The sequence below is a fragment of the Micropterus dolomieu genome, linkage group LG05, assembly GCF_021292245.1.
Source record: "Micropterus dolomieu isolate WLL.071019.BEF.003 ecotype Adirondacks linkage group LG05, ASM2129224v1, whole genome shotgun sequence".
NCBI classification, from domain to species: Eukaryota; Metazoa; Chordata; class Actinopteri; order Centrarchiformes; family Centrarchidae; genus Micropterus; species Micropterus dolomieu.
Genome location: NC_060154.1, coordinates 11,010,449 through 11,038,031, shown reverse-complemented (window position 1 = coordinate 11,038,031; position 27,583 = coordinate 11,010,449). Strand labels below are relative to the sequence as shown.

At 40.9% G+C, this 27,583-nt stretch overlaps 1 protein-coding gene across 4 annotated transcripts in view; it reads left to right on the top strand.

Annotated features, from left to right (window-relative positions):
- The window catches only part of arid3a (AT rich interactive domain 3A (BRIGHT-like)), a 49,650-nt gene that overhangs the window by 2,476 nt on the left and 19,591 nt on the right, over positions 1–27,583 (top strand). For 2 of the 4 annotated variants that reach the window (XM_046049937.1, XM_046049940.1), the window contains exons 2-4: positions 10,778–10,906; positions 11,086–11,849; positions 11,969–12,248. In XM_046049937.1, the coding sequence (XP_045905893.1) occupies positions 11,509–11,849; positions 11,969–12,248 (621 nt within the window). In that variant the 5' untranslated portion in view covers positions 10,778–10,906; positions 11,086–11,508. The remainder of the gene's footprint in view (positions 1–10,777; positions 10,907–11,085; positions 11,850–11,968; positions 12,249–27,583) is intronic. The other 2 variants (XM_046049939.1, XM_046049938.1) reach the window with 2 other exon arrangements.

Sequence of the window (27,583 nt, the reverse complement as noted above, 5' to 3'; positions counted from 1 at the left end):
CCAGCCACTTTGGCAGGGTCCTGTCTTCCATGTCAAAGGGCCTGTAACTTCTTAAAATTGTGGTTGACAAACAAAAAAAAGAGAGACGTTAAATTGTGTAATTTGGCACTTGCAGCTTCCCAGTGTGATTATTAAGCACTGAAATTCTTAAGAGAGATTTCCAGGCCCTTATTGCACCCTGCACCCCACCATCCTCCAATCACCTTAGAGACTTGCCCAGAAATTGCCCCACTAATCTGTTTGGTCCAATCTGGCATATGGTATCTTGTGGCCAGCACCAGCCAACTGCACCACCTCAGTGTTTTCAAATGGAGAGAAATACTGCTGCAGGGAGCGGGTAGGGTGTTTACATTGTGGATTAGAAACGTATGGCCTTTTGCATATTATAGACCAGACTTAATAAGCAACACTGCTTGTTATGAAACTGAGTTTGCATAAAGACACTTGTTGTTGTTCTTGATTTGAAGAACTAACACCTGTGTTTGTGGAAACTTGGCAGACCTTGACCTGACGATATATCAATATAACATTAATATTGTGATCTCACATATTGTTTGTTTTTTGTTATTAAATTATCACAGTATAGCTTGATTATTGTATCTTTCCAGGCTTAAAAGCTGCATCAGTAATGTAATGGAAGTTAGTAGTCTCTCTAGCTGATGGAAATTAACATCTACCTACCACTTGGTCTTATTATTACATGCACCAAGAGTGCTTGCAAACATTTTAAGTTGTCAATGTTGATTTTTTTAGACTGTTGTGACTATGTCAGTGTCTAAAGATATCAAAAATTGCAATTATTGCCTCAAGGAAAATGCTGTTGTGACGAAGGAAATGCCTCTGTAACAGCTGACACATTACTAGAAAGAAAGCTTAACTGAACGTTGAAGTGCTCTAATAAAATCAATTCATTTATTCAGAAGAATTAAATGTATAGAAATGTTATTCAGAAAACAAATCCAAAACAATTTTAATGCAAACTATTTTAATAATTCATCATCATCAATAATTTATCAAGAAAAAACACCCAACACTTGCTGGTTTCAGCTTCTCTCCATTGTGAGGATTCGCTGCTTTCCCCAGTTTTACATCACTGTTAATTGAATCTATTGACGGAATAAGGAAGTAATTACCTTTAAAATCTATCAACATTTTGCACTATTTTCGACAGTTTAGAAGCTAAATTAATGGATCTGATGGATTTGGAAAAATAACCAGATAAGTCCCTAATGAAAATAATTGTTAGTTGCAGCCCTAATTTGATTCTCATTTTTTGCTTTCAAGAAGGTGTTTCCAGTCAGTGAGAAACTAGCATCATATCAGAGGTGCACTTTTAATGAAATATCATCCTAAAATCAGTCTTGCCATAGCTGACACATGTACTGCTGCTTGATGGCCACGTCTGTCTTCTCATAGCTTTGATATCATGTGCTCTTGCTTCCCGGGAGTGCATTTACTGTGCCTTCCTTCCCTTGACATGTGAACTGGTCCCTCTGGCCTCTTCTCTAATCAAGTATTCTGTGTGATCTGCATTGAGAGTTCTGTTTGCTGGTGAGTTTGGTAGATTCACGCCTCAGTGTGTTTCAGTTTGTTCAATGAACATGTCATGGTGCAAAGCGGGCCAAGTTGTCATTCAAGCAGTTTACAAGCAGAAATCCACACACATCTCGTCCCGAGGGTATTTGAAGAACATTTGGAAGCAGCAAGTGTAATATGCAAAGAGCCTTCTCAGTTTGTCTTAAAGCGTCATGGCTCAGTGATCAGCAGTCGCCGGCCACTTAACTTGTTAGTGTCTGCGAATTAATGACAAACATGCACAGACAGGTTTGATGTCTGTTTGTTTTGTTAGTATCAAACCACAATCCTTTACAGGGTAGTAAAGGCTGCCCTTTATTTTGTCACTGCATTCAAATCACCCTGCAAGGTATAAGGGTGTGTGCTTGGGCTTAAAACCTGCATTGTATCACTTAAACCTTTCAGTAATAACCCACCTGTAAATATCCACATGAATTATATCATAGTGAATGTGAGTACTCTCTGTGCACCACAAGTTTTCCTGCCATTAAAGAAGTGGGAAGCAGCATGGCTTGGCTGGCTTTCAGCTGTTCCTGTGCCAAAAGCTACATTTCTGAAGTGCCTGTGCAGCACGTGGGGCTTTAACTCTGTTATCCTGCCAAAAAATGCAGGAAAAAAACAAGTTACTTCACTGCCTGCGCTGGAGCCACGGGGGAATCCCAGCAGGGCTGACGGTGACGCAGGCAGAGCAGAAAAGGCTGGAGCTTTTGGGATACCCTGTAGTTCCTGAACCAAGCTGCTAGGACAGTTGTAGGCTTTGTGTATTCAGACACTCGGTTCAGTGTCAGCGGGATCTATCCTGGTACTTGTCTGCCTGGAGACCAGCCCACAGCTGCAACATGCTGACATGTCCATCAAACCTGAAGAATTTGTATTTTATATTTGCGTCTGCTAGCGCTGGCAGCCTGCCCAAGCAATTACAAGCTAATTTAATCAGATCCATGCCAAAAGATTCACATCCCTCGTGAGTGGACATAACTGCCAATTTTTGTGGGCACATGAAACTATAATCCACATTTAGCACAGAAGTGACACTTTTTTCTGTGGGTGTCTCCGTGTACAATGCACAGACCTCTTTATTTAAGATTTCCACTCGTCCAACGCCTTTCTGCAGACAAAAGACTTGATTGTTAAGGATCACAATGCAGTGACGTGACTGCACAGTCACGATATAAACCAACAGGTTAATCCAGTTTGGGACGTTCATGCCATTCAGTGAAAATACAAACCCCCTACCTCACCTCTTCTGCGCAAGAGGGTCCATCATCATACCGTCAGTCTAGAGTTACAATAGCAGTGCATTGAACTCTGCGAGTAGCGACATGCAGCCCGTCTCCTGAATCTCAGTTTTTATGGCAAAGACAGTTAACACACAGGAGGAATTTGACATGGTTGGCTGTTTTGCAGCTCACATGAAGCAAGAAAACACCGATTAAAAGATAGTTTTTGTAATTAAGGAAGGGCAATAAAGGAATTAATTGAAATGTGCAATGGATGGACACAATAAAAGCAGTACAAAAGTAATGCAACAGTAGTACAACAGCCATGCACTCAACTCTATTGTCATCAAGCTTTCCGTTGTTTTAATTCTGTCAAGACTGTTTAAGAAATGTGTTGATTGAAGTGCAAGGAACAAAAGGAAAAAGGCACAAACAAGAGCTGGAATAACATTTCAGCCCAGGCAGAAAGAAAAACTGATGTAGACAGAGTTGTTGTTTTCCCTCTAGTAGTGACAGCGTTGGCCGTTTTTTAAGAATGACCTGTGTTTCTCCACTAGAGCTGTCGTCACATGAGATTTATGTTTGCTCTCATAATACTATGGCCTCCATGTGAAGCTGTAGGTGACGTTGTAACACGGCGAGGTCAATATCCACCAGTGAGATGGCAAACATACATAAATGGAAGCAAACATTTCAGCTGAATCAGCAGACACTCTTTCTTTTTCTTTTTTCCCTCTTCATCTGATGACTTTTCCTGTGGTTAGAGGAAGTCCGTCCATATAGCAGAGTTAAAATGCTTTCTGTGCATTTTCCCTGTGGGCTGTCTTTACGTAGCACTTGTCTTATAGTATAAGTATAGGATCTTTTCAACCCACATAGAAATATTTTGTTCCACTTGTAATGTTTGACCCCTTTCACAGTATAACAATAGTGTTGGGGGGTTTCGGTTGATAATGATGTTTCTGATAGCTGATATCTTGTGCCAGTGCCAGTGTTTCTCACTGTGTTGTTCCATTTTCCAAGTGGAAAGGCCCGATGAATGGCCCACTGGGACGACAGTGTTGTCTTAATCTCCAGTACCTCAATAATGAACATTGAAGTTATTTATTTAGTAGAAGAAATTGAGCTTTTTAAAATATTGCACAATAAATACATGAAATGTGAATTTACCAGTACAGAGACATACCCTTTTCCCTCCTTTTCCTTCACTCATTTCCAAAAACGTGCTAACACTTGAATCCAGACTTTTTTTTCATTCATTAGAGCAAACTTCAGCTCACACAGGCTGCAACACTAGTTTCTACAAATCACTTTTGTGCCTCGCTCGCTTGCACAGCTGACTCCTTTTGCTTGATAGATAGCCACAGATTTGATTACATTACATTTAGCTGACACTTTTATCCAAAGTGACTTAGAATTGCTATATATGTCAGAGGTTGCACGCTCAGGGACACAATGGTGGAGAGGTCACAGTGGGAAGTGAACCTGGCTCTCGCCACCCCCCTGCTGAGAAGTGGATCAGTGGATTATATTTTGCTATATGCCCACTTAATTTATGGCATAGCTGGGCCTAATCAGATTTGGCTCGCTGGAAGAGGTCAGTGGAAAGTGCGTGACGAGCCTGTGCGACACTTCCTCAATGATCTTGTTGTTGGTGCAATGGGGCTCAATGGAGCCTGTGTTATTGCGAGGTAATACTGCAAGGAATGCGAGAGAGGGATGCATAATCAAGACCAGCACCGCTGACCGACCCCCTTTTTTGAAATGTAGAAAGGATCATGAATGGCTACTGTTTGGCTGCTCCCTCCCGCTCTTTAACTTCTGTCATATGAAATGCCAACCAGGGTTTACGTGAAGACTTAATGCTATTGACAAAACTATTTAAAAATGAGAAACTACATAACCCTTTGTGTAAAAGTAATCTATCAACATTAAATAATTAGCAAAGTAAAATAGATTTTAATATAATATATTGTTGCTGGGAAATTAAATCAAATGTAGCACACATTGTAGGTTGTAAGATATTTAATTTTTGAAAAAAACATTTTGCAAAGTGTTACTACTAGTACTATCATTCTCTTAATATCTACTTGTTTCGCCCAGACAGCGAAGGCTTTTTATTCAGTTCTGTGCAACTCTCCCTTCAGTAAGATCTTGACAGTATGTGATCTGAATGTTTTTGGCAGGTGCACAGCATTGCAGTGGACACATGGCATTCATTTCTTTTTACATTTACTCCTTGTACTGTTTAAAGAGCACATTTAGATTTACTGGTAGACACTCCTTGGGAAAAAATAGACAAAAACTCGCCTCCCAGCTTGATTTTAGCCATAGGGAAGAGCTCAAAGCTGTGAATTGAAGCTCATTTTTTATTTGTGCAAAGCAAACAAACTATAAGTCCTTTGCTGCCTCCTTGTTTGGTGTGTTAAAGATATGACAATGTGGCAGTTGAACAATTTACATGTTAAAATACTTTCCCCCTCCTGCTATAAAAGACTGTATAAATGTAAACTCATGCGTAAAACAGAAATGTACCTATACACACGCAAGAATTGGAAGCAGGAGAGGTGTGGTTGTGTTTTTTCCCCTGAGGTCTTCACTGTCTTTTCTGTTATCACTGAACATGCTGTGAGTAATATACAAAACAAAGAGAACATCTTGGGGTGCATTGTGGCAAATTCAAATTGGACAAGCTGTTCTGCAGAAAACACTAATAGTTTGTAAAGCTTCAGAAAAAGGTCAACTATGATAATTATACAGTTGTTTAGTAGTGTGTTCATTTGGATGTATTAAACTGATACATTTGGGTATCAGGTTTGGATGACATTCAAAAGTAAATATCTATCTCAAAAAATATAGACAGACTGAAGAAAGCTTTCTGGAGCAGTCAGAAAACCTAAGATTTGTCCAGGAGTGTTTGTGTTGCTAACATCAGTACAACGCCTATTTCACTACTAACATAGCAGTATAGTACACACTGACACACTTGTGCATTACAAAAGTGTAACAACACACACTGTACTCTGAAGGAACTGGTTATGATCGAAATCATTTTAGTCTTTTATTCAAAACAGGTGTAGCATGAGCGTAATAGCTAATTTGATAAAGAAAGTACCACCTACAGAAACTCACCAGAAACAGACTTTACAGCCCCTCCTATACTGATTTGCATGTGATCTTAAGGAAAGGGAGGACCAGAAACACCAGGGCTTAGCTTACAGATGGAAACGAGAATCATAAATCTTGTCAATTACGACTTTTAAGAATGTGGTTTTCTCTGATTTTCCAGAGAAACAGGAGTTTTTAATAGCCAGTTTGAAGCCTCACAAAGACCTCATCCAGTTCATCTCAGCTGGCACGGCTTGATCAGGGAAAAGATTGTTCATTCTTTTAGTACATAAAAGGAAATAAAGACTTTTAAATCCCGATGTTGAAGTGTAAGATATGTATCTGCACTGACATTGGCAGGTGAAAACAAAACTACTGACTGAGAAAAAACCCTGGTGTGTTTGTGTTTTGCTTTATGAGGACTTCACCACCTTTTAAAACCACCAATCAAAACGAGTTTATAGCACACATGTTGGAAGCACCATGTGTGAATTCTACCAGCAGTGCAGCTGCCAATGTGTTCTAGAAAAAAAGGCCACAAAGATGAATTCCCTCACATTGCCTGTACTGAAGGATTGTGGTTTTAGAGAGCTTTGATGCTCTTTCTAGAGTACATTTTAACCGGCTTCGTGTCTATGCAAGAACACAGTCATATACGTGCAGGTATGTGAGGTGGTGTGGGTCTCTTTATCTCGTTGGAATTAGACCCTTAGCTCCTGTTCTTATCAATTTGTCCTGTTTGCTCAGACCTTGCAATCTTCCGCCTGTCAAATGTGGGTTAAAAAAAAAAGAGGATTAACCCATTAGCTCTCATGGTTTCTACTTCAGTCAGCCAAGTCTTAAAGTATCTGTCCCAGTGACTCCCCCCTGCCCCCACATGGGTCCCCTGCCATCTAGCAGCAGGCCGGCCTGCCTTTAGCCAATTAAGGTGTTAAATGAGGGTCTTATAGTGAGCTGTATTTTGCATTATATAAAGCTTTTTATTGCAAAGTTTGATCATTTATGTGTCTCCTGAGAGTAAATATCCTCTGTTGGATTCAGATAATTTATTTCAGAAAGCTTTCAATATGTTCTGGCAGTGAAATTGTGGCGGCAGCTGGTAGCTACTCAGATATGGTAATTGTTACCAAGTGATGGAGCAAAACCATGAAGTAGGTTGTTGTAATTTTGTTTCCAAAGCATTTTGACTGGCAACGAAAGGACTACAGAAAGGCCACAAAAGTTTTCTCCCTGGCTGCAGTAGCAACTTACACTCAAAATTCATCAGCCATGCAACAGTTTTTGAACAAAGCAGAATTTCCAAATAATAACTGGTAGCTGTCCCAAGGGGTTTAAATTACCCAGTATACAGTGGTGATTCCCCACCCTGGCTACACTATGAAAGAGACCCTGCAAGGGTTTTTAAGGGGATTCATCCCTGGACCACTTGGACTGCTTGGTTTTGCGCTGAGCTATGGTTTAGATATTAAATGCCTTATCACTCTAGCCAAGGGATGGTTATTCATAATGTGTGCCAATGAGATACCAAAGGCAGCCTCCAGCCATTTTGCAGAGCAGAGTTGCACCACAAAAAGAGTTAGCATGGCTCTATCAACTTTAATGTTTAGAAGTAATAAGAATTGGTGACAACATTTGGGATATATGTGCTGTCACGCAACACCAGGTGATTTTACCAGGAGACTGAGTAGCGTAAAGAATAAATGCCTGGGTGCTTAGAAGTGTATTGCCTGCGTTCACCTGTTGCTCGTGTTTATTGAGCAAAAGAATCACATGAGGAGGTGAGAGGTGAGATTAGCTGTGTTTGGTTGGAATTAAACCTGTAGTCTTGTGGGTAACATGTAACTTATCATTACATGACCATCATCGCTGTCAAATTTAAAATGTTTTATAAGAGCCAAACCTGCAACCTCATTTGGGGAATCAGGGTATGTGAAATGGAACAAGTTGACTTGCACCATCTAGCATGTAGGAAATCGAGATGCTTGTGATGAACGGTGGCATGAAACAAAGCGACCACTTCTGCTTCCCTCTGCACAGGAAGAGTCAACAGACCAGCTTTGTTGTAATCACTTCTGTCTTTGAAATTCTATATATGACACACACAGGGAGAGAGGCGGTATCAGAGGTCATTTTTTTTCCCAAACATAGAACACAAACAGAACATTTGTGCTTATTTGTTCACGTACAAACATTGCATGTGTGGGCTGATACTCCAGACAAGTAATTCTCATTCCACTTTTAAACTGTGTTTTTGTTCTGTAGTTACAGAGACGTGTTGTCTTAGTCAAACCAGATCCAGTTAGGTAAGATGTTTTAAGCCTGCTTATACTGGTCCTCCATCTGACAACTGCAACTGCCTCTATCGCCCTTAAAGAATGTAATGAATCAATATTGAATATCTGTCGGCTGCCTCGCTGCATCTGCTCCGTCAGTTGTCACTTCCTTCACCCTCTGAAGAAACACAAGTTTCACAGCTCTTATTTCCTTGCGCAACATTTCTCTAACATACAGACATAGCATAGGATGACTGAAATATGTTTTCCTGTTGCTTGATAGTGTTGGGTAGATGTAGCATTTTGTCGGTGTGTTGAATTTTATTAAACACCTTTAAGACTCTGCAGTAGTGGCAGAACTTTGTGCTTTTGAAGTACATTTTGTGGCTCGGTCATCTGACCAGTGGAGCTAAAGTGAGTAGCTGCAAGGTGTCAACTATATGCTGGTTGCTGCTGATAGGGTGTTTATTTGGGACTGAGGGCATTTGTCTTTTTGATTTTCCTCAAACTTGCTGTTGTGGCATGTACAGTTCCTTACACATTTGGAGATTCCTGATGTTGTGTAAAAATGACCTGATCTCCCAGATGAGTCAGACCCATGTACACAAACTGTTGTTAGTTTCAATTTGTTGTGCTGACTGATTGAGAAACACATGTCTTGTCTGAAGTGCCTGCTTCCAGAGTAACAGTGATAACCAGGATGTTTTTGGGTGTTGTCTCTCTTCTCATCGTATATTCATGACTGTAATGTATGTAAACATGCGATGTGAGATAATCTTCGCTTCAACTTAATTTCACCTGCGAGCCATGGACCATATGTACATATACTGTTTCTCTTTCTCTTGTGTTCAGAACGTGCCTACACTGTAATTACATTGCTAGAGCCATGAAATGCTAGAATGATTTTCACTGTAATGCCACATGAGAAAAACAGCCCTGTTTTAGAAACAATGATCCCTTCTGGTTATATCCCCATTGCAGTGTGATGATGAGGTGTTTTGTGGGCAAGGATTGCTGTGCTGGCCACATTTTAGACAGGTTAGTATGCATTAATGTATGTAGTAGCCTAGTCCCAGAGTTTCCCCGTGTGGTGTGGTCTTCATTTTGCCTTGAACAGCTGCTGACACTCTGACGTTAATAAACATGTGGGTGAAACACTTTGGGGTGTTTTGTATGGAGGTGGTTCAGCTATAATAAAGGCAAATATCATCTATCAGTGCAGTAGTTAAAAGACAAAACGGTCCGATCATAGATGAGACAAAAAATTTTCTCTAAAGATTCTGTTAAATTGTCACATATGAAAGACATTTGATGTGGGAACAAAGACAGGACTTCTTGTGCAGTTTTCTGACAGTATATTTTTACAGTATATGACTAGGTGTTTCTGAATATTGGTGCAAAGTATTGTCTTTCAGCAACTTAAAACCAAAATATCAGCACAGGTCGGTTGAGTTGCTTGTAATACTGATACTAATTAAACTGTAACTCGTACAAGACCACCATTCATGCTTTCATCCAGAGTGTACTTGGTGTAAAAGTGCCAAGCAAAACCTGATGTTTCTGAATGTACAAGATCAGGGCAGGTGGTGGTTACAGAGGTCTGTCACGTATTAGTCAGCGTAGCTGAATGAGTGGTGGTGTAGTCACCGCTGCCTCCTGTCATGACTGATAGTTCAGCGTGTCCAGCACCTGCACTCAAAATTCATTTCCCCATGTGCTGTTGACTTGTGCAGCTCTTATCTCTGCCTGACTGATCTGAGCCACAGCCTCCCCAAAAACCCAGACTTCTTAACATTTTGAACTTGTTCTGAGTAAACGGAGAGTGGGCGGGATAGACAGTTTCTCTCCGTCTAGTGTAGCTCTGCGGTATAGGTAGGATCACTGCTGTGTTAGAACAGTTGACGATGGGGAACAGACATTATCGATACCAGAATGTTGAAGCTCATTGCTTATAACTAACTTATATATGTATATAAGTGCTTTGCATACCTGAGCACTTTTGGGAACAGGTATGTAGGAGAAACATTACCGCCCACAGAAGTTGCAGAAAAAACTCCCCAGTATCCCCACTGTCTCTTACTTGCAATAAAACATTTTAATGAGGGGAAAAACATGCCAGTCATACCTGATCAAAGTCCCACCTCTGAATATTAAGCGTGTATGTGTTGAAACAAACTTGAAACAGAGATGTCTGAAAATGGCTGAAATTCATCTTGGCTCGGAGCCAACCAGGTGAAGAAAGTGACGGTTCTTCCTGTGATTTCACTTCCTCTTCTTTTGTTGAGGTTGAAACATTCTGTCCTATGAGAGCAGCCTGTCTGGTATGTTTGTGTGAGTAATCCTGCACATGTTGCACAATGGACATGAACTAAGGAACCTCATATTTATGCTTCAAATGGATTTCAGACTGAAATTGGTATTTTTGTGTGTGGAAAAAGTGCATTTGCTTGTCTTAACTTGTGATTTGAGTTGACAGACGGGCAACTCGGTAGTCATTGCTGTAATTTTCTACTTTTCTGCAACTCACAGGCACTTGAAAGTCATGAATCTAAAATTGATTAATCATGTTCCTGAAATAATATGTTGGACTTTTTCTTGCAGCATCATCCATTAGGCCTGTTTATCTCTTCAATACAATGCAATACCAACAACAATGACTGTGGTTATTGATTTACCAGAACAGTATATAATCAGAGGAGAGGGTGTTAAAGACGTCCACTTTAGTGAAAGGTCAGTGAATGGAAAGTTAAGTTTTAAAAATAGAGGCATATTTGACTGATCTGATGCTTTGGGGAAAGTTGTTTTAGTGCTGCCACAACAAAAAGCTTTTGCCCTTCAACTGTTAGTAAGTTACTTATGTTAACAGACAGTGGGGAAGTAGCAGTCTGACACCTTTTTCTCTCCCTCAGGTCTTTGTAGCCTGCCAGCGTACTCTTGTAGTACTACCCTCGCATCCGCCTTATCGAACCCTTTGCCACTGAGTTCCACTGCCAGCTTTGGTTTTCCCCCAACTGCAGGAAAAACCATTGAGACAAGAGAAAGGCCTCTGTCTCCAGAACTGCAGCTGACCTCTGACTGCATGTCTCAGAGCTCTGACCGACCCCCCTCCTCTTCCTCCTTCCACTTCACCTCAAGGACCCACATTTTCACACAACCATAACCTCCGAACCTCCAGCCAGCTGCTAGCTGCTTCACCACAGGCACGGTTGGCAATTGCTCTCCTTGAGCAGAAGCACTGACAATCGCCCCCCGACCGGCCCCCGATTGGTGCTTCTTCAGTGGGGGAGGGAGGGGAAGGAAGGCAGCTTAACACCGTGCCGCTTTCCCCGGAGATGAAGCTGCAGGCTGTCATGGAGAACCTGCACAGGCAGCAGAGGGCCAAGCTACTGATGGAGCAGCAACTACAGCAGCAAGCCGCCACCCAACACACTCAGATCCGCGCAGGTGGAGGAGGAGGCGATGAGCCAATGGGGAGCCCGGCCCCTGAGGCGGAGCAGGCCCAGATGGCAGCACTAGCAGCCATGCGTGCAGTGGCTGCCGGGCTGCAGAGGGTGTCCGACAGTCCCATGTCAGAGCGCAGCAGCGGCGGCGAGGATGACGGTGACGAAGGTGACGACGATGAAGGAGAGGAGCATTACAAGGACATGATGGGGTCAGATGAGGAGGAGCAGATGTAAGTACTGACTTACATCTTATCTTTGGTTAAGTTGCCCTAAAATATATAATCTGCACCAGTGGTGGTTTTCATTGGTGCACGTCTTTTAAACCATATTCTGTTTGTAACACACACAGCAAACAGAAATGGGATGAGGAAGACTTTGAAGGCGAGATGGAAGAAGACTTTGACGATGACCTGGCAGAGGAGGGTCTGCCAACGGGCCATGGTGCAGTGGCTCCTGGGAAGGGCATCCTCCTGCTGCCCCACCGTCAACTCCACCCCCACTCCCATCTGAAGGCCCGTCCCAGTGTAGACCAGGAGCCCCGTGTAGCCATTCTGCCTCCCCACGCCACACACAGCCATCTGGGCGGGCAGGACCATGGAGATTGGACCTACGAGGAGCAGTTCAGACAGGTAGGATGTCTTCGTATATCTTCATATAGGAAGTGTGTTAGTCTTTTGCATTTTTTTACAAGTCCCCCAACAAGATGGGTGACACTGAGATATAAGTAAACGTTGCTACTAGAGATTCAGTCATGTCAAAGTCTGTAGCTTTGACTCTTGCAGTCTGGTTTATTATATTAGAAGCTGGACATCATTGCCCTCATGTTGTCATTGTGGAGAACCAATTCAGCTAAATCCCTAAAATATCCTAAAACTAGCTGCTGTAACAATCTGAGGTAGTAATGTACATACATCTGAAATGTTGGTTGTTGACCAGTGAGCCACACCTGGCCTTCGCACCTCTCACATTGTGTCACTTTCTCAGCTGCACATGAAGTAATCCGACCAGGGTGGGAAATTAACACTAGCCACAATCCAAATGTTGATAAACCATAGACTGAGGCTTTTAAGTTTGTCTTTGCCACCTGATGTTCTGGCAGGGGACATCTGTGAAAGGCTCTGGTCCTAAACAGTAAGTTTTTCTGGTGGAGCAGCTTAGTGCTCGCTGAGATTTGACATTTGCTAACTAATGTGGCCTAAGAGTTAAAAAAAGGTAGTTTTCTGACATGAGCTGAGGAAAAGAAGCCAAGGGCAGTTGGAGGGGGAGGGTGCATTTTAACAGCTTTACCATGCTGGCGTTTACTGTGAACATGCTGGTGGGCTGCATATTATGAGGGAGGCCCGATGGAATAAGACAGGCTGTTTACATGAAGAGATTTAAGTCTGTCAACAGCTAAATTTAGATGGAGGGCTGCTGTCGGGAGACTGGGAACGATGTTAAATCCACTCACTGTTCAATTTTGATTATATAAAACAGAACCACTAATCATTAACACCTAAAGCTAATGACACTTCTACTACACAAAGTTATGCCATCTCTTAGTGTACATGGACAATTCTACAAATTAGATTTGAAATTAGTTGAAAATGAAATGAAAAGAAAATGAGGGGATATTGATTCATTACATAAACCATTTTCTAAAAAGATATAAGATACAAGCCTTTGAGAAGAAGAGTGACCTTTTCTGACAAAATTATTTGTCATGAAAAAACAAAATAATTGATTTTTGGTAATAATGAGTAGCCTCCTTGTGCCCTTCACTTTCAGAAAAAGTTTAGAGAGTAATTTTTTGTCTGTGTCGAAGGTAAGGCAGAAACATTAAGCATCATTTTAATACCCTTAACTGAATGTATTTATCAATGAAACGTGCCTCCGCTTTTGTCTGTGAAGATTCTCAGTCATCCAGGTCATAGTTATCCTTGAAGTATCTTCAACCAAGTCCAGTTGCCCTTGACTTAACCTTCGTTGGTGCCTCTGCTTTTGTGTTTAAACTGAAAACTAAGGCTAATTTATTGGGACCAAAGTGTGGCATCTGCTGAGCCACCATTTTATGCAAATGCAACCTCTAACATGGCATAATGTTAGCCACTATTGAAAAGTAAACACTGCCATGGCCTGGAGGTAAATTAAGTTCATTGCATTTCACCCAGCCTACATGTGCTTCATTTTTAAACCCTAACCATAGATTCTGTAATTTAAGGCCCATTTCTTGTAATTACAGAGCGAATGGAATATAACTCCCCTAAAACCTATACTTCTCTAAATAGTCCACCCCTCCCTCCGTAAAGCTTTGTGCAAATTACTTGAATTGATACTCTCAACAGTTGGTGGTTTTCATACGTCAGGTAGGACACACAGTGCATTTTTATCACGACATGTCAGTCAGTCACAGACAGTTACATAATCAAGACAGCCAGTATCTTGGCTGTTAAGATAGTGTTACCCAATCCATTGTTGATTAAAACGTATGTCACGCCTATACAACGTCAAACTCAGAGGGGAAGACCAAACCGCATTTAAAAGCTTCTGCATTATAACATGATTTCGGGGAATAAAGCAACAACTGTCTGTGAGATTATAACATTCAGGTTTTAAGTCTTGCACATTGTTCACATGACACATTTTGGCCATGGATGATTATGGTAATTAGTAATAATTGCAGCTTTGGCATGTGATTATAATCCTCTGTGAATGTGCTGTGTCAGCAGTGTGTAAAGCAAAAATGACCGACCTGTTATTGTGAAGACAGTCTGCTCCTGATAATTCTAACCTCATGCAAATCCAACTCAGTGATTTCAGCCTTAATTTATATGTGGTGGGTGCCATTTTTCTTCCGGTTCTTCTTTTGTTTCTGAAACTGGCATTTGTGGTTTCTTCTCATCATGTGAAAAATAGACAGTAGTTAAATCTACCGACCACGTTTTTTTAATGCATTTTCAGTGCAAACTTGCACATTATCTTTGCTTGATCAGGAGGTTAAAATGAAAGTTGAAAGTTTATTCTGTTATCTGTAATACTGGTGCTCTGAGAACATTTGACTACTCACTGCACACTCATACAAGCTGAAGCAAAATATCATAACTTACTAGGGCTGCACGCAACATATAACACCATAGATTTGTGCAGCTGCCTGAAACATCACCAAAAAATAGGCTAGAAAAACTTCCCCTGAAAACCCCTGTCACCTAACCACACAAACATCCATAAGTGGGCTTTATAGAGTTCATTGTGGTACACAACAAAATCTCATAGACCCACTTCAGAGGCTGTGACTTAATTTAGCCAAAGACATGGCTCTTTGGCTAAACAAGGGAAAAAACGGAATTGTTACACTAGACAAATCCTACTCAATGAAGGAAGCAGTGTGCCCTTAACCAGTAATGATCATATTGTTTTGTCTACATGAGGACAATATGGAATAAGTATTTTCTTTCACTTCAAAAGATTATGCCTCTAAGAATCATGGGAGAGTCATATAATAGTCATTATCTCAAGTATGTGTAACAAATAATTGTCATTCTCATTTTGACTGGCATAGTGAAACCCTTTTAACTTACACTTCCATGTGTTCTGTGTGCGCAGGTTGAGTGATTTGGAGGGCACTGGGTAGGGAGGAAGGGGTTAAGGTTGTACAGTTTATTTTGGGCAGGTGGGTGGAGGCTGTTGGAATGTGCCTGAGGGAGGGTGATAATGTGGCCACTAGGAACCCCAGATCCTCCGCAGAAATCTTGCATGCCTTTATCAGTTCGCAGCAGTTGGAGCTCTTCCAAACTGAGAACTGTCCTTTTCTTTCTTATATTGAAGTCACGTCATTTGCATAGCTCAGTATTGTATATAATGTCTCTATGGGCTTCACAGCAACAATAATTCCTGACCCAGTCCAGGGTAACACTCTCCATAAAAAACTTAGGGCGTCAGGAAAACATTGGAGAACCCTTCAGAGAGGAAATTTAAAAGAGGGGGGTCCCCTCTCCTCGCATGACAGGGGAATTCAATAGGTATTGTGGGTGGAAAAATGGAAATTAGAGAAATAGTTGGATTTTAATCTAACAGGATTAACACGTGTTAAATTGGTCTAGTGAAATAAGTCCATTAAAATAGGTTTGATTAAAGTCCTTCAATAAGTTCATCAGGTTGTTAACACTTATCTAGGTCCAATGTGCCATGTGGGTGAGAAAAGTACGCACAGACCCCATTTTTAGGTGAGGTTTGCCCCAGGCTGTCTGGCTACGATATATAAGCACAACCTGCATTCCTGGTGGATCATCCGGCCACCTTCCTCTATCCGCGATCTCAGCTGAAAGGTCAGACTAAATCTAGCTAGGAGGCGCAGTCTGTTCGCATGTCTGATTACACTGTGTTTTTAAGTGAATTAATCCAAATATTAATTTGACTTTGCCAGCGTGTCAGAACTGTCTGTGTCAGAGTGCGGTGTAATAAAATAAAGGACATGGATTTTTCCAGATATCAAATTATGCCAGCATCATTGGATTATTTTGTAATTGAAACTGATTTGCTTTGCTGGTGGAGTGCCATTTCATCTCAGTTATTTCAGTGATACCAGCCTCCACACCTTGAGCCCCCCCCCCCCGTACATCTTCTCTCTTTAAATATCCATATCAATATCACCAGTTGCATTGCATTCTGTATTTTTATTTCCAGGAAACATTCCTCCTTTTAAAGTTAATGTCAAGTGCTATCCGACGACCAATAGCATTGCATCCATCTGTTCCAATCAGCCACCAGTGAAATGCTGAAGAGGTTTGGCTACCTTTATTGAGTTACCCAGCTAAGTTTTTTTTTATTTAAAAAAAATACTTTCCTAGTTTTCACGTGATATGTGATATGACAGAGGGCTCTTTTTTACAGCTATGTAGTTTTTGTGATCAGCTGGAAAATAAACATTGAGATCCTGACCAGAAGGTAGATTGATGTGATTGATATAGTGTTTCCAACCAATAACAGAGTGATCAAAATTGCAGTTGCAGGGCAATACTGCTAAAAGATTTTTTTTAAATATAATTCTAACACTATTGAAGGGTCAGTTCACCCAAATTAAAAAAAATAACTTATTTTCTACAAGTGCTATGTAGCTATATACCCAGTGAGGTAGATTATCCAGAGTAATTGTGATATTATTTTGGGAAAGTTGTTGAGTTTTTTAAATGTAATTTTTAATGCTTTGAACACTAAATAAAACCCATTTAATTCCACTGTATTGGGGCAGCAGAAAAGAGACAGCTGTCCAAAAACCTCTCAAAACTATATTTACAATCTACATTGCTAGATAGATAGCCTTTAAGCCGAAGAAATACCAGTATGCACGTATTTTTTATAATTTGTACAAAATGACTATTTTCTTCAGCCTCATAAGAAAAAAAAATCCCACCATTGTTACCTAAGCTACGTTAGCTACGTTAGCTACGTTAGCTACATAAGCTATGTTTGCTAGCCAGTCTAACCTTCAGCAGTTCAACAGTTTAACTTGTTGGCTAGCCGCTGCTCTCACAACGTTATGAATGTGAGAGATGGAGGAATTAGAAAATTTACTTAATTTTGTAATTAATGGACCTTCCGTCTTCCTTTTGTTAGCTTATCTGTTCTTCAGAAACACTTTGCTCCAGAACAGCTCTTCATCCACAATATATTTGTGGATGTATTACAATCTGGTTTCATTAATGTGTCTCTTCAATGCTATGGTAAACATTCATAGAACTGCCCCACTCCGCTGCCACCTTTATAAACAATATCCTCCTGAAGGCCAGAAATTGTCCAGAGGTCATGCAGAGCCTTTGAAGTCTCCTCTCTTGTGTCTCTGTCTGCATTAAACACCAGCAGCTGGGCAGATGGAGCCCAGATGGACAGTAAAGTAGGGATGTCTTTAAAAATTCATGGCACTGACCATGATCAGGACGAATGGAGGAGAGTTAGCATTAAACATTAAATTGCTCACACACACATACACTCATTGGGAGTGGGGGTAGGGGGCTGTTAGTGACCACAGGAAGTGTAGCTCGAATGAGAGCCAATTGAGAGCGACACTTATTGGGATTGCCCGTCAGGTTTCTGCTGATACAGCTGTCTGATGAGTGCTTGCTGGGTTTATATTCCTGTGTAGTTTTCATCACAGCCTCTTGATCTACCTGGATTGTATGAACAGGCTGGACCATGTTGTTTTTGCATTTAATATGAACGTGCATTTTCATTGCTGTTGAGTTTAGTTAAAACACACCGAAATAAAACTTAAATGCACTCAGAGCTGCCTTAAATGTTAGGAAGTAAATATACAAACTTTCTATATGTCCCCGTTTCTGTGCCCACTCTCTCAACAACATCAAGCTATCAATAAATTGTATTACATTTAATTGACAGCTTGTTGTCCTTCTAGATCCCTAAATCCGCTGGCCTTCTTATTTTTAATGAATAAGTAGCGTCAATCTATGTTTTAGAATTACAAGCTCTGTCTTTGCACAACTCTATCATTCAAGCAACAAACTGTTTGAAGTTACGTAAAGCGCATGATCTGGAATCTGTTTTCTTGACTGGAGTCTGCAGGGGTTGAATTAATCAGCACTGGGGAGTTTTCATTTAATTTATTATGTTGTTCCTGGAGAAACCTCTGTGTGCACCGATCTGTGTTAAACAGAAAGAAAATAAGGTTAATGGGCCCTGTTCATGTCATGAAAACAAAAGGCCAAGGAAGCAGGGGAAGAGATCTGAAAGTATTCCTGTTGAGTGTAGGAGCAACAGCGCGGGAGGAGAAAAAGTAGTAGGTGTGACTGAGGGAACAGAAAAAACTCAAGTCAGTTGGTGTTGGACTTTGAACCACTGCCAAGTAGAGTGTGTAGTACATGCTCATTCTGTCTGTGAAGCACTGCAGAGCATTCGTCATATCCAACGCCTAGCATACAGCATGGAGCTGATGTCAGAAACGATGGGGATTCTGAAAGTTGGCAGGGGCTCAATACGGAGTAGGAGGAAGGGGGTTAGAGCAGGAATGTAAACAAAGATTGCGTAAAGGCTGACACTAACTCTTTCGCCCTGCCCTTCGTTGGCTGTTGTTATGTTTTTGCATTGATTTTGGCACATTCCCTGATTACTTGTGTGGTTACTGCTTCCTCCTGACGTAATTGTGCCGAAGCCTTCATGTAGAATGAGTAAATGATCATTTTGAGCAGTGAAGACTTGCACAAATCCTTCATTGTCTTTTCCACTCTTGTGGCAATTGTGGCAAAAAAAAAACGTTTTATCTTTCTCTTTTTCTTTCTAAACGAAATGTGAGTGCTTGTTCATTTCTTTCTTTCCCCTTTTGTCCCTGCATAAGGAACTTGCATCTCCATATAAGTGCGGAAATAGATCTGCACTGAATGGTTGGAGTTGTCTACAAACGGAGTGACATCTTTTTCATAGGACAACCCAGTGAAAGGCATTTGAACAAAAGCAGTGCATGTAGTGCTGTCACCTTTTAGATGCTTTTGAAAGGATTAAAAGCATTCGTTCTGGAAATAATCAATTAAGAAATAGGTCAAACATAGAGATACTTAGCTACACATTTTCAAGGTCTGAATCCCATCTGTGCAGTCAATAGCACAGACCCTATGCAGAGAGCAAGGTACACTTCTCTGGCATTGTATCATAAAAGAGCTTGTGAGTGCTTTGATCCATTCATGGTACATTTTACCCTTGACAACAGTGTAGCTGCAATTTCTTGTATGATAATGGCTGAAATTCCTGAAATGTGTGGGCAAGAAGTCTGAGTTGCCTCTGTTCACACTACAGATAAAACTAGTGACCTACATTTCACACCAATATGAACTGATACAAGATCTTTTTCACTGCATATATTTTGACATGTCATAGCAAGAAAGCCACAGTGTCACTAATTACATTGGTAATACCTGTGTACCATTTTGATGTAATTCCCGGGCACTGCTAATGCACATGCTTGCTCATCATGGGTACTTACTGGTATGCCTAGATGGAATTAAACTATCATCACGTGTGCTTTACCTGCTATAATGAGTCAAAGGCTACGTTCAGACTGCAGGCCAAAGTGACCCAAATGCAATATTTTGCTCATATGTGATTCAGATCTGATATTTTTATCAGTGTGAACAGGCCAAGTCACATGGAATCTAATCTTTTCCAGTTTGGATTTGGGCCACTTTGGCTATGTTCAGACTGCAGGCCTTAATGCTCATTTCTGATTTTATTTGTCCCAGATCCTATTTTTTTTGTTTGTCAGTTCACAAATGTGGCCCATATCAGACTCCAGTGTGGAGTGTCCACGGCCTGAAAGTGACCCGCATGCGCAGAAGAATAACACAACGTCAGTCTGAACATAGCCTAAATGTCTACTGTGGAAAAGCTATATTCTCTTAAAGCGAAATATACTGTGTGAGTAAAGTTAATTAAATACTATAACTAAATGTGACACCTTTTTGTTACCATATGAACTTCCCAGTTTTGACTAAAATACCAATTTGCTCATTTAAAACTGACACATTCACTTTCAGAAGGTTCCCTGTTGAGTTTTAGACCAGTTGTTGCACTATGGAGCGGCATTTCTTAAATTGGGTCCCCATAATACACATTCCTGCCGCTGATTAACAGTTGGTCAAGAAATAGATAGATAAATAGAAGAGATAGAAGGGCAGCTATAGACAAAAAGAAGTCTGTATCAGTGGAGAAGCAGTTACTACAGTATAACCGAATGCAAACAGGATGTATACAAGCACTACACTCTTGACATCTATGTTGTCAACTCAAATGCAATGTTTTCTGAGTTTATTAGGCCTGAGGAATACACACAGTGCATTTTGGTGAGAAACAATGAGTATAAACTTAACTTTGTTTGTTCATAGAGAAATTCAACATTAAAAGACTGCCGCTCCATGTAGAGGACAAACCCAGAGGTTGCTTGAGGTCAAACTGTAGCCTGTCCATCTGCCACATGACCACAACATCTCTGTCTCTGATGAACTACATGAACAGATATCTGCCCTCCATGGGGCTGGGTGTGCCAGATATGTTTTTAAGGCCACCGTTGTCAACCATTAAACTCATTGCCCTGCCCATACATCAGTCTGATTGATGGTGCAAGCGCCCAACCATCCCTTCTGCACAGCAAGGTACTCAATACTGAGGAGCAGCAGCGTGACACAATTCCCCCTTTTAGCCTTCTTGGGCCAGATTTTACATGTCTTCACTCTGATTATATACAAGCACGGTTACAGACCCTCCTCTGAACCTTCATCTACCCTTCTATCTCTGTCTCCATCTTTCTGCCTTCAGACGCAGATGTTATCATGGCATCTGCACTGGCGCTGAATAAATAGCTTGAGCTTTCACGCAAACGCACATTAGATTATTATCTAGGTCAGAAATTTTCTGCCATTTTGAGGGGAAGGCTAGTTTACAGATATCTTATGAGAAGATATTTTTGAGGGGACAATAAAAAAAATCATTGTACCAGAAGTACTGAAGAAGAACTGATACCGCACTCAGTGTCAGTTATTTGGTTCTTCTGGTACGAGGCTTTTGCTCTCCTTCAAGTTGGTTTATGATCTTTTAATTACTGTTACACCCACTTCCCTTTCTTCGGCCTGTTCAGCTTTGCACTGCCCTGTTTGAGCTTCCATCTTCGTGATACCACTCATTAGCAATGCGCTTAGAACAGATCGCTCATTGCTACATACAATAGACTCTCGAGGGCCCTGGGAAAAGCTTGCTGCTATTTCTGATTCTTATCCAAATCTACAAACCATGGCAGCTGACGGTGGCATGCAGTAATGTAGTGCATGTTAGTGTGGGATTGTGCTCATTCTGGTTTCATGTCCTGTCTTCATCAACTGGTTTTCACCTTTTCCCTTGTCAGCAGGGGATACTGTATATACATTAATATCTGACAGAAGCCGAACATAAAAATCCTTTGGCAAAGCCCTGCAGACTAAGGCCTCGCTTATAATTTCTCACACCACAAAGAAACCTTGTCCTCAAAGATCACTGAATATCTGGCACATCATTGAGTTACCAGAAGTGTATTCCAGCATAAAAAATTGCTTCCTGATTACTTCCTCCACACTCACAGACAGTCCCTCAGAGTAGAGGAGAATATTTTCAGCTTAAAGTGTGCCGTTGACGTTTGACAATCAGAGGCTGACAAATGGTGTGGCTAGTTTGTTAGCTAGCTAACAGTTGCCATTTTAGCTAACCAGCGTAGCAGTGAAGGTAACCGTTTGCAGCAGCAGAGAGAGAAGCACAAACACTGTTATTTCCTGTGGAAAGCTGTCCTGAAGCTACAGGATTGGGCCTACTAAATGCTTTTAACAAAATTTCCAAACTACAATCCAACAAAAACACAGAGAAGCAAATGTGCAAGCAGCAGAATAAACCTGCTGCCTCAGCACACAGCAGCAAACAGGCAAGCTGCCCACCACAGACTTATAAAACATCCTCAGCGTTATTGGGCAGATGATGAAGGACCTCAGCCTCCTCAAAAGGTAGAGACTGCTCTGGCCCTTCTTGTAGAGGGCTTCAGTGCTCTTAACCCAGTCAAACTGCCTGCATATCTCGCCTATCGCTTTCTTTCATTTTTAAGGTAAATGTGACTGTTGCAAATAAAGTGACATCAGATGCAGTCAGTCACAGCGTTGTTGTTTGTGTCAGCGGGCTTTCAGCTTCTCATCTTCTCATGTCGATGGAGCTGAATTTACGATGTCATCCAGTCACTTAGGATTATGATGGTTTGATCCTGCCTGTCAATAAAACACTGTTCAATGCATCTGCAGTCGGACAGCTCAATTGTTGCTGTTAATTGTGGGCATGTGGGGGATGGGGAAGGGCGGGGCAGAGAGCAGGGGAAGCTAAGATGGATTCATTATAGATGTCAGTTTACAGAGACATGTCCGTGCGGTTTCTGTCACGCTGCTGTTAGCTTTGTCGACTGACTGGATTAAGTTATTTTCCAATTGAACAGAAGAAGCCCAAGGAAGAAGTGTAATTTCATACAGACAAAGTATCGACTGGTGGCTAATTTCCACCGTATTTGAACTGTTCAGTGTGCAGGAACAAAATACTATTACTTACGATCCTTTTTATATATATATATATATATATATATAGGTAGAGAAGAAAATACTACCTAATCATTTTACGCTGTTAGCTCTCAGCAGTCAGCCGTACTATATGTAAATATTTTGTATATAAGTCTTACGCATTGATATGTAACTAGTATATCTAGTGCTGAGCAGTGATAGACAACATGACTGAATAGACAAAGAAAAGGTACACATAAAAACTCTTTCAAAAAAAATTAAAGGAAGGAGACGTCACAGTTTCTGCTTCCATCGTTTGACTAACAGATGATCTCTGGAAAGCGTCACGCAAATGGCAGAAAAACAGAATCCTGAGCAACAAAGCGGAAGATAAATAAGAACATGGGCTTGTCACTACAAGAATCCGATTCCTTTTTTAATTTTGCCTAACTTCAAGCAGAACAGACAGATCAGATGTAATTTTCACATCTGATTTCTCACCCAGTCTTTATCAAGTTAGGCTCAGTCTTTCAGTAGTCAGTCAAATGAAGACTTATTGCACAGTTTTTCTTAGTTTGTTACAAGGGATTTTAGTTATTCAGCTCTGTCAGGCTTATCATGCTCAGCAAAATATGTAATTTGGTTACCTTGAATAAAATAAATGTCAATATAATGATCCAAAAAAGAGCAAAGATGGCAGCTCTTCGCCTGTCTTCTGTCCAGCAGTACACCATGTTGGATGCTGCTTTGATTCGTGACATTGCATTGACCTGTATCTTCTAAAAAAAAAAAGATTTGACTTCAGTGTTTTAAAGCCAAAGTAGTGGAGATATTCAGCAGAATCTTGGCTATTTTAACTGCTCTACCAGTTCTGTTTATGACCTTACTGTGATGAAGGTAATCAGATAATAGCTTCAGTAGTCAGAGTGTAGACTTCAGTGTAGTAAAATTGAATTATGGGCCGACCCCACTCAGTAAAATTCCCTCTGTTCACAGAAGAAACTGTGTTTTTGCTGAGGCCACATTTACTTGAGCCCAAAGCTGAACCACTTTTACAAACAAAATGATTCAATTTAGCCATGACCTCTCTATGCACTTTTTCACCTAGAATATCCTCCACCTAGAGATATGTTTCATTTGCCTTGGTCCTGCCTGGACCTGCCTAGATGTTTTGTGACCCAAAAAAATGTTTGATCCATCTCTGGTGAGGCTGCTATGACTTCTGACCTCTTTGCTTTTGGATTATTTGTAATCTTAGCATGCTAGAAAAGCAGGCTACCCTGATTGAGGTTCAACATTACAACATTACTGTCTCGTTACACTGGGACAATAATATGTGCTGTGTAGTTAAAACACACACCTTTTTTTTTTAAAGCAAACAATTAAAGGACAGGAGTAAATAACAACCAGCGTTCATATTCATCACATGACACACAGCGGACAGTTTACTCTTTACTGAGCAGTGGATTAGGGTTTGACTGTTATGAAACATCAAATAATTTTATGGCACTGCTGACAGTTTGTCGTGTTACATATCTGTGTGTTACACATGTGACCTCTCAGGAACAATGGCGGAGCATTGCACTGTGGGATTAAAGTCATGTACGCTCTATGACACTATATTTTCTTTGTGGGAGTACTGATGTGATGCCGTGCTGGTGGTTGTGTTGGCTCTGGTGCATTAATGACACCCATAAAAGGGCTTTGGCCTGGAACAATGCAGTGCTTGAATATGGCTGATCATGTGTTCATGAGCTGTTTCAAGAACCCCCCTCCTCAACCCCTCTCTCTGCTCGCCATACTTTCCCTTCCCCCACTGTCATAATATTGTGTGTGTGTGTGTGTGTGTGTGTTTACATTATAGGTTCTTTTCAACTCTGTTATGTTTAGGTCTGTGAGTGCACCACTCATCGTTGTCTCTTTTTTGCAGCAGTAATCCCAATGCAGTTTGTTCGATCTAGTCATGGGTTACACACTGCAACCTTCCATAAATGAGACGGCAGCATTTTTCAGTTCACGTCAGGCAGGATGATATGTGGAAAGTTCATACTAATCTCCTTCATGAGAAGAAACAACACAGTGACTTAGATTAATATGGAGTTGTGAAACTGGTCCTCCAGCATTGGGTTAAAGGGGGTTTAGTCTTGGTGTCAACCTGGTTTCCGCTGTGTACAACTACAGGAATAATACACAGACTTCCAATAAATAAAATATGGGGAGGAGCAAAAGCTCTTTAAGGTTACTGCAGTCTATAAAAGTGTTATTATCACCTTTAGGGACTCATATCGTGTTTGTACCGAAGCTGCCGGTAATAACACAACCAAACAGATCTACTCACTTCATTAAGGTCATTGGCATAAACAATAGAAGTTAAATACACTCAATTTTCAGTACTCACAACACAAACAGCATAAAAACTAAACAATAGGCATTATTAACTATAAATAGGCTAAATAAGGTGTCTAAAGCTATGAGATATGGAGGACATATAGTTTGCGGTTTTCTGGTTTCCTCTGTAATGGTGAGAAGAAGAGAGTCCACTGTTCTTTTTTTATTTGGAAGTTTTAATGTAAAATCGGTACGAAGAGGAACTTTCCATTTGTCTTGAAAACCCCGCCCCCAGCCCTCTGATAGTACTACGTGTTTGCATCAGTGTGCTGTGCAGACATCATGTCTCCTCTGAGGAGCCAGTTCTACCTGAAAAATTGCTTTCAAAGCAACAGGATTTAGATCAAACATTTAAAAGAATAAACTAGTGAATCCAGTCCTGGAAATTGTGAGGGAGACTTTTACACAATAAGTAAAAGCTAAATTTCAGTCATAACTTCTTTTTTTTTTTTTTTTTTTAACACTGCACACATCTGTGTGTGTCAGCCTCACCTCAAGGTGATCGAGGTGATTGGCAGGTGAAAGGGAGCATGTAGTTGATACCCTGTTCTGCTCTCAGTTTTGGTTTTCAGTTGCAAAGCCTCTATTATGTGCTATGTGACACTTGTTTGCTGCTGGCTTGCTAACTTCCATTTGCATTAACAGTGAAGTGAACCCCTCCCCAGTCACATACACCCCCACCCCCACTCCCCCCACCCTTGTAGTATTACCCACCACAATCACTTTGATGGCTGCAAAGCTGTTGCAACAGGTTGCTCTTTGGTTACTGATTATTTGCAATATAAACCACTTTGTTTTCTGTGTCTAAAGCCTGTTTATAATGTATCTGCAGACACTGTGACTGACCTACATACACAACCAGGGTGGGAAACTACCAGACAACAGTCAGAACACTAAATACTTGTTCAAATGTGGCTGTGAAGTCTGGAGTCGCAGCACTTTAGTAGCCAACCAGACAGCATTTGGTTAACTTTCCACTGTCCCCATTTGTCTCCCGCACAAAATTCTGTCTTTGATGCTGATTCTAGATTTGCTACTAGAAAACAAATGTATAACCTGTATATGCAGCTCTTTTTCTCCATTATTGGTTTGAAAGTGTAAAGTGAAGTTGTATAGTAAAGTTTTAGAAACTCTGCAGCCTGTTCAATGATCTGGAAATATGCAGTTTTCTAGTCAGCTCTGCAGTTTTAATGTGCTTTTTAGTTGCAGGGCATTTGGTGACAGGGCATAAACGGGCTCCAAGTGTTACCAGTTGGCCCAGTTTCTAGTTGTTTATCTAGTTTCTTGTAGTTTATCTGAATTGCAAAGCTTTACTGCAGGAGGGGCCTCTGCCCCAGCACACATACTATAGACATGAAAATGTAAAGCTGCAATAACCACACCCATCTCAGCTTGAAGTCTGTGTATATACTCTGTGTGCGTGTGTGTGTAGTGGCAGCAGGGGAAGTATGCTACTGCAGCATAGTTGCTCAGTGGTTAGCACTGTCAACACAGAGCAAGAAGGCCCTGGGCTTGAATGTCCGGTTGGGGAAGGGCTTTTCTGTTCGGAGTTTGCATTTTCTCCCTGTGTTTGCGTGGTTTTCTTCCAGGTGCTCTGGTTTCCGCCACCATCAGAAACATGTATATTAAGTTAACTACTTTGGGTGGGTTAAATGAAAAGGAGGTATTTCACTAGACTTTGTACTGTGTATGTGACAATAAACCTTATTTGATTTGATAAGGGCTATATAGATGGAGCTGAGGGAGGGCAAGAGACACACAGAATTAGAGGGAAACCGATAGAAGTTGAGGGACAAATGGAGAGAAAGGTAGAAGTGTGTAAAAGACAGGAAGGGAAAATACAACACCCCACCCAACATTTCTGTAATGGTTCTAACATGGCCTGCCTTCCAGCAGGTTTCTTTCAGCACGTGAGCAGATTAAGATTACAGGACAGGCGTCATTTAGCGGTTTGACAGCATTGTGTCTGCAATCTGCAGTTAAAACTGCAATACAGTCACAATTTGATAAAGAGATAAACAGGACTTAAATCATCTTCTTATTCTATAAACATCTTAGTTATTGGATTGTATTAGATGGTGTAGGCTAAAAAATGTTTTCTTACAGACAAATTATTGTAATTCTATATATTGTAAATACATGTACTTCCATATGCTGCTGTGAGACAGCTGAAAGAACTGAATCATAGTCACATATCCGTGACTATGGATACCATGTCCACGTCTATGTTAACAGTGAATTCTGAATGAGACTTGAAACTGGACATGTATTAGTAAGAAGGATACTGTGAGTGTGATAACACAGTTCACACTTCACTGTGGACTTCCAGCTCCTTCAGTTGGCAGGGAAACAATGAAACCAATTTACACAATACCTTTCAACACTGTAACACTGCAGTTACTCACGCTGTGAATGAACAATCGTCACATGAGAATTTAAGCTTTAATAGTGGATTTATTGTTGTGGGTTTTGTTAGTTCAGAATTTAAACCCTTTCCATACGTTCTGCTGACTGGAAAACATACATTCAAAATGCATTTG